At 42.0% G+C, this 14,065-nt stretch overlaps 1 protein-coding gene across 1 annotated transcript; it reads left to right on the top strand.

Annotated features, from left to right (window-relative positions):
* The first annotated feature begins 7,813 nt into the window (after nucleotides 1-7,813).
* Nucleotides 7,814-9,808, top strand: LOC133908999 (NAC domain-containing protein 68-like). The gene is made up of 4 exons (XM_062351254.1): nucleotides 7,814-7,991; nucleotides 8,078-8,584; nucleotides 8,811-9,094; nucleotides 9,175-9,808. Exons 1-4 carry the CDS (start codon nucleotides 7,829-7,831, stop codon nucleotides 9,613-9,615), a joined length of 1,395 nt encoding a protein of 464 aa, XP_062207238.1. The 5' UTR covers nucleotides 7,814-7,828; the 3' UTR covers nucleotides 9,616-9,808.
* Nucleotides 9,809-14,065: the final 4,257 nt, after the last annotated feature.

Raw genomic sequence — 14,065 nt, 5'->3', positions numbered from 1 at the left:
GCGTTGCAGTAACCAGTGATCAGGTTCGCCAAAAAAAAAAAAATCGTGTCAGGGGGAGAGTTTCAATGGCGCGATCCTATAGAAAAGGATTCAGATTGTAGACCATGCTACTAATTGAGCTTTAAAATGGCAATTTAGATTGCCTAATTCATGTATCCTTCAGCCGTTCGTGTGTGCTGCTGCCGCTCCAAAGCGGTGAACAGGCCTTCCCTGACAAGAGAAACAAATAAAAAATTTCCTCGAAACTGATATAGGTGTAAAATTATCGTCTGTATTTATTGAACAGCTTGACCTTCGGATGCGTTTTTCAGTGACAGAAGTTACATTGGTCAGAAACGAAAAGTTAATTCCACATGTGTAATAGATACCCCCGAGTACATCGCGATGACCTCGTGCAGCAGTCGCACGTTTATCATTCCATCTTGATATTAGAGTCGCTGCACAAGCGTTTGGCGATGCTTCTTATGCTTGTGATTTCAGTTAATGCATGTCCTTGCTTGCTAGCGACTGGAACAGTAAATTTTGGATGCTTGCATTTTTCACGTGAAAATACTTGACAATGCAAAGTGAACTGGGGCTAGTTCATTGAACTAAGCCCTTTCTATTATTCCACATGATGCACATTTTTGTTTGCAGTTAGAGCTCACGATCGAAGCTATATTTCAGGATCGGAGCAGATCCTGCATTGATGCTACAACAAAAATTATAGTACTATATATAATTCTTTGTGATATAATAAGAGGGAGTATGCAGCTACTATTTAGTCGGTTGAAATCTTCTTGAGGTGAGGTCTTTACACCATCTTTGACCATATTCTCCTCATTTCTTTTCTTTCTGATTCATTTTCTCGTTTCCATTCACTTTATTTTCTCTCATCTCTAACAGCTTCTTTTCGAGGAGAATCGCGAAGAGAAAGGAGAGAGAATCCCACCCTGAAGAGAAATGATCTTGGGAATCTATTCGTGATAGGAACCGTGAAGAAAACCGTTAGAGCGCTGAAGGGAACGAAAATCTCTTCACGACGAGAATCTGAGCCCTGAAGAGAAGCCCTTGCCCATGGTCTTAGGCCTTGTGCATATACACTCTATATTAACTCCATTTTCATATCAAAATAATTCAAACTTTTATGTTTCTACCGCGTACAATTCAACAACATTTTAAATCCATAATTTTTTAAATTCAAATTCAAATTCAAACATAAGTTGCACAATCAATGGACCAAATTTCATCCAAAAGCACAAAGTTCATCCAAATTGCTCAAACAAAGAGCGTCACATGCGCTCATTGTCGCCTAACTCCCCATTGCCGCCAAGTTCCCGCCAACATATCCGCCCATTCTTGTAGCCGAGATATGCCCACGCATTGCACTCACATATGATTTTGCTCACAATCAATGCCATTCATGTCCTTGAACATGATCTTATGTTCTTGCTCCATCTTCTTGTTCAGGACCTCCTCGTTCATGACCCTTAACTTCTCCTCCTCAATGGCCACCTTGCATTCCTCGATGGCATTGAACTCCATCCACCTTGCTTACTTGTCCTATTTCCTCTCAACCTCCATTTCTTTCTTTGTTGCGATAATCTCTTGGAGCACCTCCTTGTAAACACCACCCTCTCCTCCTCCCTTCAACCTCTCTTTCTCTTGCTTCCTCCCTAGAGGCCTCTTCCTTAGAGCTTGGAGTGAGACTTCTATCTCTCCCCTCATCATCATCAACATCTTCTACATTGTCAAACTCTGGAGAGGAGGAATTGCTTGACTTCTGCCCCTTTGATGGAGCATCATTGTTCCTTGCTATCCACTTTTGATCGTTCTGGAGCAAGGCATAGCAATGTAGCATGACAAAAGGGCTTGTGCTTTCTTCTTGTCCTTTTGCTTGTACATCTTTTAATTATAGTTGATCTGTGAAATTGAACAAGTCATAAGCAAACAAGGTTGCAAGATGTTAAATTCAAACAAGGTTGCAACAAGTAAATAGTACACTCTTGAATCAAACCCCAATGATGTGAGAGCGAATTGAGTGACCGATTGGATTCACACTTCTTGTTGTGATGATAGTGCTCATGATGCGCTTCTAATAAGTATTATGACTTTGTTCACTCCCTTGAATTGCATCAAGAGTAATACTCTCCCATGCCATGACTAAGGCCTCATCTTCTTGTACCGTGTAATTGGCAGACCTTGAGCCTTTTTTCTTCGTAGGTGGACTAGGATCAACATAAACATCTTCATCTTCATATGACATTGAGAGATAGATATCATCAATGCCAATGGACTCATTCATCATGTTGACAAAGAACGGGCCACCAATTTTCATTGTATCACTACATAATACAGTTGCAACTAAAAAAAATCTAAACAATTTTGACCCAAACATGTACAGATGCATTCAACAATCATGTGGAATTGTAATTTAATTGCAATTCATCAATAAATTTGAAAGGAAAAAAACACAACTTGTCGGCATTGTGCCGAACACCTCCGGTGCATCCACCATTGAAGCGTCGGAGGCGGCGGGAGGAGAGCAGCGGCCGGCGATGGGGTGTACAGGGGTGATAGGGTGCCAGCAGGGGCGGCCAGAGCAGCTGCATGTCCTTGCTTGGTAGTGACTGGAACAGTAAATTTTGGATGCTTGTATTTTTCACGTGAAAATACTTGACAATGCAGAGTGAACTGGGGCTAGTTCATTGAACTAAACCCTTTCTATTATTCCACATGATGCACCTTTTTGTTTGCAGCTCGAGCCCACGATCGAAGCTATATTTCAGGATCGGAGAAGATTGATTCCTACGACAAAAATGGTAGTACTGCATACAATTCTTTGTGATATACTAAGAGGAAGTACGCAGCTACTATCTAGTCGGTTGGAATTTTCTTGAGGTGAGGTCCCTTATAGGCCTTAACCGCAAGAGTGTGGTTGGACTATTCAAAAGGCAAGCAGGCATCAAAGATTTTAATTTTGTTTTGTAATTTGTTTTCATTCACGTGTGAAAAATCAAAATTTTATTTATTTTCCATTCTCTACTTTGTAAGGTTCACATGTCAGTAATTTTTTTTTTTGAAATTAGATATTTTGTTCCTCCTGATTTTTCTAAAATTCATAAAATTTCATCAAAATTTCGATAAAATTTTAATCCTAGCTTGCGTCGACCGACGCCTCAGGTTAGTCAAGCACGCCCAGCCCCGCGCGCGCTGCAGGAAAAGCTCGAGACACACCACGTCCAGGACCGCAGTATTTCAGAGACGTTTAGCACGTTGGCCACAAGGGCTGCATGCCTTTGGCAGCATGCAGAAATGCGGCTGTGATTTGTGACAGCCTGACATGCAGGCAGGCAGCAGGCTTCACGCGCCGAACTGGATGGACAACTCTGCAGTTTGCAATCGCAGCGGTGGGTGAGGTGGGACATCGATTATATACACTGGCGCCGATAAATAAATAATTCAACTACAGAGAATATGGAACATGCCAAAGGGTTCGAGCTCAAATCATGGAACCCGCTATACTGATGCACTTCATGTCAAGAGGGACGGACAAGGTCATTAGAAGAAGGTGAATATAAGTTTCACTAACTTTTTAAATGAGTTATTTTATTTTTCATCTAACACATCTCTCTTCAAGATCACATATTCAGAACAGAGCTACTGACTCTAGGAATCAAGTTAGGATGACATCAACGCAATACAGCAACATAAAACATGAATAGATCAAAATAGCAGAACTAAAGAAAAGTTGTGAGCTACTAAAATAAAAGTTCAGATATATTGACTAAGATTCAACATTGCTATGAATCTTTTAGTAGAAAGAAAATTACAGACTATCCGTAGTTAAAAAAAAACACTTGCGAACTACTCCATCCGTCTCAGTATACAGGGTGCCTTAATTTTTTGCTGGTGTCCCTTGGCGCTTCAATAATTTGCATGCATGCATGATTCATTTTAAAAACATGACGCGAGAACTGGCGACGCTTAGAGGACCTAGGAGAGCTAGCGACACTAGTTGCCCGGGTCGGAGGTGCGAAGCTTAGAGAGCTTGGGAGAGGAGCGACGCGAGCTGCCCGAGGTGGAGGCGTTACGCAACGAGACATGGCATCGCCGCACAATGTGCGTGTTCGTGGGTGTGCCCGAGCTCGTGGAGCTGCGCTCGACGATCTTGACGACAGCGATGTGCGCTTGCCGTTGTCGATGACGGCGACCGCAAGCATCATCGGGGGCTCGCCGAAGTCGACGACGGCGACAAGGAGCAGCAGCGCGGGCTCGCCGAAATCGACAACGGCGACAAGAAGTAGCAGGACCTCCAAATCCGAAGCAAATACCAAACACATCACAATAAGCTACTAAATACAGCACACGCACAAATACACAACAATACTTTGAACATAACAGAAGACAATTACTCATCACAACTACTAAATCATGATAGATTACTGAACATATGCCATATGTGGTTCTTCATGACAAAATAATAGGAGAGCTCTAAAGTGAAGCAGCCTATATTGATAAAGATCAGAGTCAGACCGACGCAAGCAGCCAAGAGTGATGGAGCAGCGCTGATCGACACAGAAGTTGCAGGCACGCAATACAATACCGACGCAACGCATGTGACTCGGCGCACGTACGGCTAACAGCGAGATGGGTTAGGTCGGAGGCTGATCACAGCCGCGAGCCAGGATTTGGTCCGGTCAAGGCCCATCCACACATGCACGCACGGCCATGGTGACGCCTTCGCGCTTAAGGAAGTACAGACACCCAGCCGCAGTTGGCTGGCGTCCGCGCTTGCGTCACTCGTCGTCCCGTGGATATGTTATCTCCCCTGGATATGCCTGCGGCCTACCTCTCTGACCCTCCGGCTTATGTCGTCGACCATTTGTGCCGTGAGGACTTGGTTCTTTTAGTTTAGTTGTGATTCTGAGCTCGTGACATTAAGGTAGTGTTTAGTTTATGGAATGAGACGGGATGGATTTATTCTATTTTTTATATGGTTTGGAGATAGGTGGTTCAGAATCAGTAAATATTTTTCAAATATGTTAGATGAAGTTGAAAAAAATGAGTGGACGGAGCCATCTTAGTTTTCTAATCGCAATCATTAATAAAATGATTAGTGATAATTAGCATGATGTAGTACTAATTAGCATGTTTTAGTGTTAATAGTAATTAATATGGCAGGATTAACGTTGACAAGTGTTAGAACATGTTAATTAGCATATGATTAATTGCTATTATTTGAAAGTAAGATATATAATTTAGTTAATTATTTTTATCCTTCCAACAACAACAAAAAAAGTTAGATCTCCTATCATTCTAACCAAACCAGCAACTTAGTATTCCATCCTAAAAATATAGATAGAATGATCTTATCTAACCACACGCTACCTAAGATTGTACAGGAGTGGTGATGAAGGTGGCAGTTGGAGCGGACAGCACCAAAGCGGAGACTTTTTTAAAATAATATTGTTTTATTAGAAAATTATAAAAATAATAGTTAAAATTATAAAATTATCAGAATAGATACTTATCGGCACTCTCCTACGTGGCAGTGGGTTCGGAGACCTGTCGGCACTCTACGTGCCATCAAGTCTGTGTCGCGCAGATGATATTTAAAGAAAAATTTATAACTTTTTTATATGATCTCGGATGAAGATAATCTTTATATAAAAATTATATCAATAGATGAGATCTATAAATTCATAGTTGAATATTTTTATATTTGAATCTGTTTAGGTGATCAAAAGGTGGCTAGAAGCTTTAGATCTTATTTTTGCAGATCTAAAATTTATAATCATTTTTTGACATGTAAACGGATTCAAATATAAAATTGTTTAATTACAAAGTTATAGATCTTATCTAGAGGTATACTTTTTATATAAAAATCATCTACATCTAAAATTATATGAAAAAGTTATGAATTTTTATTTAAAAACCGTTTGTGGGACATAGGACCTATCGTTCGGCACTCCGCGTGCCGCCATGTACATATTCTTATAATTTTATGATTTCAACTATTTTTTTAATTTTTCAATAAAATGATATTTGTTGGTTGCGGATGACGTTGGTAGGCTTTGCCGCGCCCAGCACAAATTATGTTTCACGCTTCAGTCAAATCTTGATTACCAAATGACAAATAATCCCTAGTAATGTAAGTACTCGAATTAAAAGGAGAACGCCACGGCACACCAAACTGTTATTTCTTCACACTGCACGTATGCTCATGAAAGGATAGTTCCAGTGATCGTCCACCTAAATCAAGGAAAATACGACCAAAGACAGCTATACTGGTAGGGAAAAAAGACAAGCATAGTGGGAAATCGCTTTCTGGCCCCGTTTTTCCTAGGCGAACGAGAGCATCGGCTGGCGACGAGAACAGCCCGTCCTTTTCAGCCTGCAATTTCATACCATAGTCCACCTCAGGAGGAACGAGAACATCGGCTGTGGACGGAAGCGGGCCTACCAACCCCGGAGGATTTGTTCGCCACCGCTGCGGCTCGCGCGCACCCGGGCAAGGTTCAATGCATGCGGATAGCATCCAGGACACGCATGCATGCGTCGTCGAGCTGATCAGGCAGGCACGTGCAGAATGGGGTTATTTTACACAGAAGAGGAGATGAACCTACCTAGTACTGTCCACTGTCTGTCCGCAGGCTGTCTGTAATTAAGTACGTGGGGCGTCGATCGGTATGAACGGCACAAGCTAGCTTGAAAAGTATGCCTGTGTAAATATTCCAAGCATATTCTTTGCGGTCGACAGAGAAGCCTGCACCTGAATGCATTTCTTTAAATAATAATATTTTATTAGAAAATTACAAAAATAGTATTCAAAATCTGATATTTGCAAAAATGAGTAACCATCGGCACGTGAAGTGTTAACTATTCGTGTGTCGACATGTTACGTGGCAGTGGATATTAGGGTCAGTCGACACTCCGACATGTCATATATCCTGTAGATGATATTTTAAAAAAATTCATAACTTTTTTTATATAACCTTAGGTAAATATAATCTTTATATGAAAATTGTACTTATCGATGCTATCTACAATTTTGTAGTTTAGCACTTTTCCATTTTAATCCATTAAGATGATCAAACAATGGTTATCAATTTTAGATTAAAAAAACTAGATCTGGAATTTGTAACTACATTTTGGACATCTAAACAGATTTAAATAGAAAAATATTTAATTATAAAATTGTAGATACATCAATAAGTATAATTTTTATATAAAGATCGTCTCCATCCGAATTCATAAGAAAAAGTTATGAATTTTTCCTTAAATATCATCGACAAGATATATGACTTTTGTCGGCACTCCGCCGACAAGTCATATGAAAAAAGAATATTACTCTAGTATCTACTACCACGTAGTATATTGGCATGTGAAGTGCCAACAGGTAACTATGTCTATAAATATCAGATTTTATGTATTATTTTTGTAATTTTCGAATAAAAGAATACTATTTAAAAAAGTTCCACGTGAATGACATGTGGAAACAGTCCATGGACATTTTGGTTTCAGAAAAAAAAAACAGTTCATTGACAACACCATCGATATTAAGGATATCAAAGAAATGACGCGGCACGCATCACTCATTTCCAAAGCTAGCTGTCCATCGGAGAACAGCGGATCATCACGCGTCACCATTGTGGCGTCGACCATGATCGTGCTCTCAAGTGTCCAGCCTTTTACCTTTTCTTCCGTAGACAACTCCAACGCGCTGTAACATCAAAAATAACTAGTCTACTACATGTAACTAGTCTGAAAACGATCGAAGATCCCACATGTAACTAGTCTGCTACATCGCAGGACCTTCCTGAACACCCGCGGCGAACGACGACACATGAGCACGATCCGCCCGTATCGTGGACTGGGTCGAGGCGGCGCCGGAGCCTACGAGAAATTTAAACAAGCGGAGCCGCCGCCCCTGGCGCGCGCGCGCGCCAGTCAAAACCATAGAGTTTTTCACGGCGACCTCGATGTCCCATTCGCCGAGATCGCACAGAGTAAGTATATTTCCTCCATGAAAAATCTGCCGACTCCCGCCGGTCTTTTGACCCTCGTAGTTGCGCCGGCGCCCTGCGCCTAACAGGTCAGATCCTTTTCCACGGGCGAAGCTTCGCCGCAGCCGGGCGCGTCCTGATCCGAAGCCCACGGGGCGGGGGAGACGACAGGGCGGGCCCACGCGAGGCCCAACCCGCGCAGGCGCAGCCCATATATACGCGCCCACCCAGCTTGGTCGCCAAGGAAAACAGCTCAGCGGCAGCGAGGATTTATATAGCGGCCAGCCGCCTTTCGAAACCGGACACGAGGAAGGAGAGGTTGTCTCTGGAAGCTGGTCGAGCCGAGCGTCCATCCAGCCAGCCGTTGGGGCCTTTAGGGTTTGCTTTGAGGAGGATGGCAACGGTGGCGGCGGAGGGGGGGAGCGGGCGCAGGGACGCGGAGGCGGAGCTGAACCTGCCGCCGGGGTTCCGGTTCCACCCGACGGACGAGGAGCTGGTGGTGCACTACCTCTGCAGGAAGGTGGCGCGGCAGAAGCTGCCGGTGCCCATCATCGCCGAGGTCGATCTCTACAAGTTCGATCCATGGGAGCTGCCCGGTGCGTGCCCCTCTTGGCCTCCCCTGCTTCTTCTTGATTGTCCTGTCTGCTCTGCCGCTCCCTGTTCTTTTCTTTCTTTCTTTTTCATGGCTTGAAAATCTCTTCTTGGTTCAGTATGTTCATGAATTCATCCAAATCTCGGAACACTTCCCTCCAAAAAAAAAAAATCCTCAAATCTTAAGGACCGAACGAATGATATTGCTGACCTTGTGTTCTGTTCGTGCAGAGAAGGCGCTGTTCGGGCGCAAGGAGTGGTATTTCTTCACACCGCGCGACCGCAAGTACCCGAACGGGTCACGCCCCAACCGCGCCGCCGGAAGGGGGTACTGGAAGGCGACGGGCGCCGACAAGCCGATCGCGCCCAAGGGGAGCGCCAGGACGGCGGGCATCAAGAAGGCGCTGGTGTTCTACTCCGGCAAGGCGCCGAGGGGCATCAAGACCGACTGGATCATGCACGAGTACCGTCTTGCTGACGCCGACCGCGCCCCGGGCAAGAAGGGATCCCAGAAGGTGCGGCGACCATTCCATTCCGCAGTTCACACGCCGCGCGTTCCACATTTACTGATGTCTCGTTTGTTGCGTGCTTGCAGTTGGATGAATGGGTGCTGTGCCGGCTGTACAACAAGAAGAACAACTGGGAGAAGATTAAGGTGGAGGAGCAGGTGGCGCACCACCACCGGCAGAACGGGGAGGTCATGGACACGCTCGCCGACACCATGTCCGACAGCTTCCAGACGCACGACTCCGATATCGACAACGCCTCGGGCATGCAGAACAACTTCGGTGGCATGGCGCAGGGGCAGGCCATGAGGAACGGCATCGGCAACGTGACGGTGAAGGAGGACAACGACTGGTTCACGGACCTGAATCTGGACGAGCTGCAGGCGTCTTACATGAACCTGGGCCAGACGGTGAATCCAAATCAGCTGGGCCAGACGGTGAATCTGGCAGCTGGGCAAGACCATGGCTACTTGCAGTCCATGAGCTCGCCGCAGATGAAGATATGGCAGACAATCTTGCCGCCATTCTGAGAATTGAGATTGAGATGGAAGAGGCAAGAGATGTAAATAAGGGGAGACGAGGAGTGACTAGACAGGACTAGAAAGAACAAGTATGAAGTTTGGAGGATATGATTCTGCAACTGTTGATGTAGGCTTGCAATGTTTATTCTTTTGTTGGATCTATGCATTTAGTAATGCGCAAAAACATTCCCCTTTGCCCTTATTCAGGAAATCATAAAGTTACTGTTGTCATACGGTCAGCCTGAACTGAAATTTGTCTATGATGATTCTACACAACATTTGGTTTTTATCTGATATTGGTACGGCGGTTTCAGGATGATGAAGTGGTACACCATTCAGTGCAGGGATAAATAGAGTACACCATCTGACCATCGTAGTGTTCGAAGTCTATCGTAAGGCCATCTTGTGATTTTAGGCGCGGTTTATTTTCTGCTTCTACTACTTTTAAAAATCAGGAATTAGAATAAACGGGGTTTGGAGAAGTGACTTCTAAGAGTCAGAAGTCTATTTCTGAGAAAAATAAATTAAAGTTAAGGAGCTCGTTAGAATATGTTTTTTTCTAAAAAGTTAAAAATTTATTTAGAAACCAACAACCTATTTTTAAAAACAGTTTTTAAAAAAAAATTCAAAAACAAATGTCTAAACAAATAGATCCATACAGTGGGATTACCTCATTCCTCATCTTTCTAATAGCCTTTGCATAAGAGGGATGAAGTGATGTTGACCAATTCCATTTCTCAAACTGGGAGTTAGGATGGGATGGTCCATTCACTCTTTTATTTCTAAAACCAAACACACCTAATACTAGCCTTGTCAATTGTCACCTGTCATGACCCATATGAGTTAGAGACTATTTGGTCGGGTTTCTGCAAGTTATTATTTCTTCAAAAGTCTATTGCTAAGTAAAAGATTGTTTCTTATTTTTATAATAGTAAAGGTTATTTCTGTGAAAAAATAGTAAAGACTACTTTTATTTCTCAGAAACTATAGTCAGAAGCTAGCAAAAATAAGATGTTTGTTTAGGTAACAAATAGACATAAGTATGACATGCAGCCGGACATAAGTAAGACATGCCTGTAAGTTGCACACAGAAAAGTGCTACGATTTGTGCCCAGAAATGTGTCTCTATCTATATCTATCATCGACATAATTTAAAGCAACTTGCATCTGGTTGCGCGTAACTTCTGAAGTACATATCAGAAGAGCTCAGGCGTGTGAGAAGATAGTATATGTTAATGAGCCAGTTGCAATTAGCATCAGTATATCCTCTAGAATATATATAATAGAAGGGTCTTCAGAGCGTACAAGGATAAGTTGTTTGACTTAGACCATATTCTAAGCCACTAGCCACTAGGCATAATTGAAGCCACAAGGTAGCAACAAAAAGGTACCTGATACATTAGATTTGTTTAGATATCAGGTGAGCTCTATCGTCAGAACGAACTGGTGAAGAATCTCCATTGATTAATAGCAGGCTAGCGGCAACCAGATCCCAGCTTCAAATCCAATGTTCTCTTGTTGTCAGATTCTTCATATGCACATGTATAGGAGTAATATTATCAGAAAGGTTGCAATGACTGCATCGGTGCAATAAACCCTAGATAAAAGAAAAGAAATACACAGCCGTGCAAGATGCATCGTCTAAAAGAACAAGATAATACCAAATTGCACTACTGTATCTGCATTTCTGCAATGGGATCAATGGTAACTGAAATGGTTATATGATAAGCCAGTGGAGTCTGTAAACAATGGAATTGCTGAAATTGAAACATGCTAATATTGAATATAAGCGACAGTTTTGTGTTTCAAGCCACACAAAATTAGAGGAAGTATGAACATGGTGTAAACTGCTTATAATTTTGAGTTCCAGGGCAGGTCGCAAGCACGGTCCTGCACAACAGCAGTTGGGTAGACACGCCTACTAAGACCACCTGCTCGTAAACAGAGACTTAAGATCACTTGCCCTCGCAGTGTCCTCGGGCAGCCCAATTCTGGGAGCAGCTAGGCTGCCCCAGTACTGACCTCCTTGGAATCCACTGCCTAACGGATCTCTGGATAGTATTTGCACCTTTGTTTTGGACATCTAGGAAACAAGAAATGGCGAACTATTCATATCACAAACCTATATCATTACCATACTGACAATCTGTTCTTTGTTTTTCCATCCCATTTTCCTGATTTTCTTTTGCAAAATGACCTGTACAGCCTCTTAAATATTAATGGAAGTGTTCAGTTGGACATAAACCCTCCATGGCCTGGCAAATATTTGTGCACCTATTATTGAACATGTAGTCAATACAAACTACAAACTACTTATGAAGAAATACAGCAAACCACGCACATCCACCTATGTTCGAACAAGTTAATAATGGATTAGCATTGTAATTCTGATCTCCAACTAATCAATCAAGTGACAAATAACTAGGCAACACATACAGTAGCCTCCATTTTCTGTGCAGCCAAAAAGTCCCTTCGAATTTTAGCAATTCTTCAGGAATAACAATAAGCACCCTCCTATACTGTTTCATTTCATTTTATGAATCGACTTTCAGAGGTAACCTTAACCTTATCGCTTTCTGGGAAGTCTGAGAGAGACTGAACCACCCTTAGAGCAAACCGAAGCTGACGCCTTGGCAAGCTCTCTGCCTGCGAGCCAAGCCTGTATTATTGCTTTAGTCTTTTGCTCTGATGAAAAGCCCTTAGCTTTCATCTCTTCATAATGCCAAATGTAAAGAGTACAAAGTATTACCAAATATGCATATTCTTACCACTTAGTCTCTCTTTTGTTGTGGTTCCTCCTTCTCCACTATCACTATCTCTTCTGAACAACCCATGCAAGAGCTTTCTCCATTTGCATGCTTTATGTCAAATGTAATGAGTCACCCTTTGTCACATGGGCTTCTCCCCCTTTGTAAATCTTACCATCCCTAGGCATCTTCTTTCTCCACTAGGTATACCTCTTGATCGTTTTGTGTGTTGGTTTGGTCATCAAACTTCTCTTCCTTTGTCAACAATCTCAAAAAGAGCTACAAACACATGTTAACCTCGAGAAAGAGCGTTAGAGCATATGAGAGATATACCAAGAGGGTTAGAGCATGCGATCCATACGAAATGATACCAATTTAATAGATATATCAATTGTAAGGATATGAGACATTGATATCGATTGAAAAAGACAAACAAAGATTATAATTAATGAAACACATAATATGATTTAAACTCCCCTATATGTGTGCATACTTATGATAAAAGAGAGATATATGCACAACTAGATAATTATGTCAAGATAGAAGTTTAAGCTATTATGCATGAAGGTAGCTTAAATATAGAAATGAATTGATAATGATGCCAATTGTAAAGAGCACAAAGACTTTAAGTATTGCATACCTTCGATAACGTGTTAATTGCTCTATAAGACTACAAAAGATATAACATATGTCAGTCTCAAAATCATAACCCATAGAATATACTCCTCTTAGATGAGTGCATACAAATGTTAAATACATTAGAGAGATATACACTAGTTTTTTAAAACAATAGGGATTTATCCTTTTTTTTCTTTGGATGAGATTTAGGTATATGATGATCATAATCTTCATTGAAACGTCCAATCTTGTATACTTGGTTTTTTTATTTTAACCTTCACTTCATCTTGTGAGCCAAATCTCCAAATCCTAGAGACGACTTATGGACTTAAAAGTCTTCTTTACAACACAAACCAATTGGGGTCCTTTCGTGTTGATCATGACTTCCTTAGGCACCCAGATGGGTTGGTTCTACCTCCGATCTTTTCTCCCAACCATGTGTGCAGCCACCTTGCCATTGTACTTCTTCTTGAGCTTGTAGTGGTTACTTTTGACCTTGATTTTGTAGTTAGGCTTAGTGTAGAGGTTGGAGGTCTTGTTAGAGATGGTCATCGTCTTCTTCTTCTCCTTGGTCTCTTTCTTGACTTGCTTGCATTGGAAAGACTTGTGGCTTTTTTTATGGCACTTGAAGCATGTCACGGTTGACCCCTTCGCAAACTTGTTCGCCATAGTTGCACGATTATCTTGATGAAGTTGGACATGATTTCTACCCTTTAGTCTTGTGAAAGTATCTAGGCCCCTAAATTATGTTTTGGTAATTAATGACAATATATCTTTGTGGACTAAATTGGTTAATTGAGTGGTGAAAAGGTTAGCCACGAAGATGTTGCGAAGCTAGGAAAATGCATGCGTGGAAGGCATAAAAAGGGTAGCTCAAGGCAAAGGTATTTTTATAGGGTATTTTATTTTTGTCGGTCAAAGGTGTCTAGAGAAGAAAATGACCGGATTGATAGGATAAATGCTGTACTATAAAGAGGGGTTGGTGTATGTTTACTTGATATCTCTATAGTGTCATTTGCTGAAACTTGCATTCATATAGAGATTGAATTTCTTAGCTTCTAAAGAACCCCAAGTTTTTGCTGCTTCTGAGTTCT

Source organism: Phragmites australis, chromosome 2 (genome assembly GCF_958298935.1).
Source record: "Phragmites australis chromosome 2, lpPhrAust1.1, whole genome shotgun sequence".
NCBI classification, from domain to species: Eukaryota; Viridiplantae; Streptophyta; class Magnoliopsida; order Poales; family Poaceae; genus Phragmites; species Phragmites australis.
This window is presented reverse-complemented; position numbering and strand designations above follow the sequence as displayed.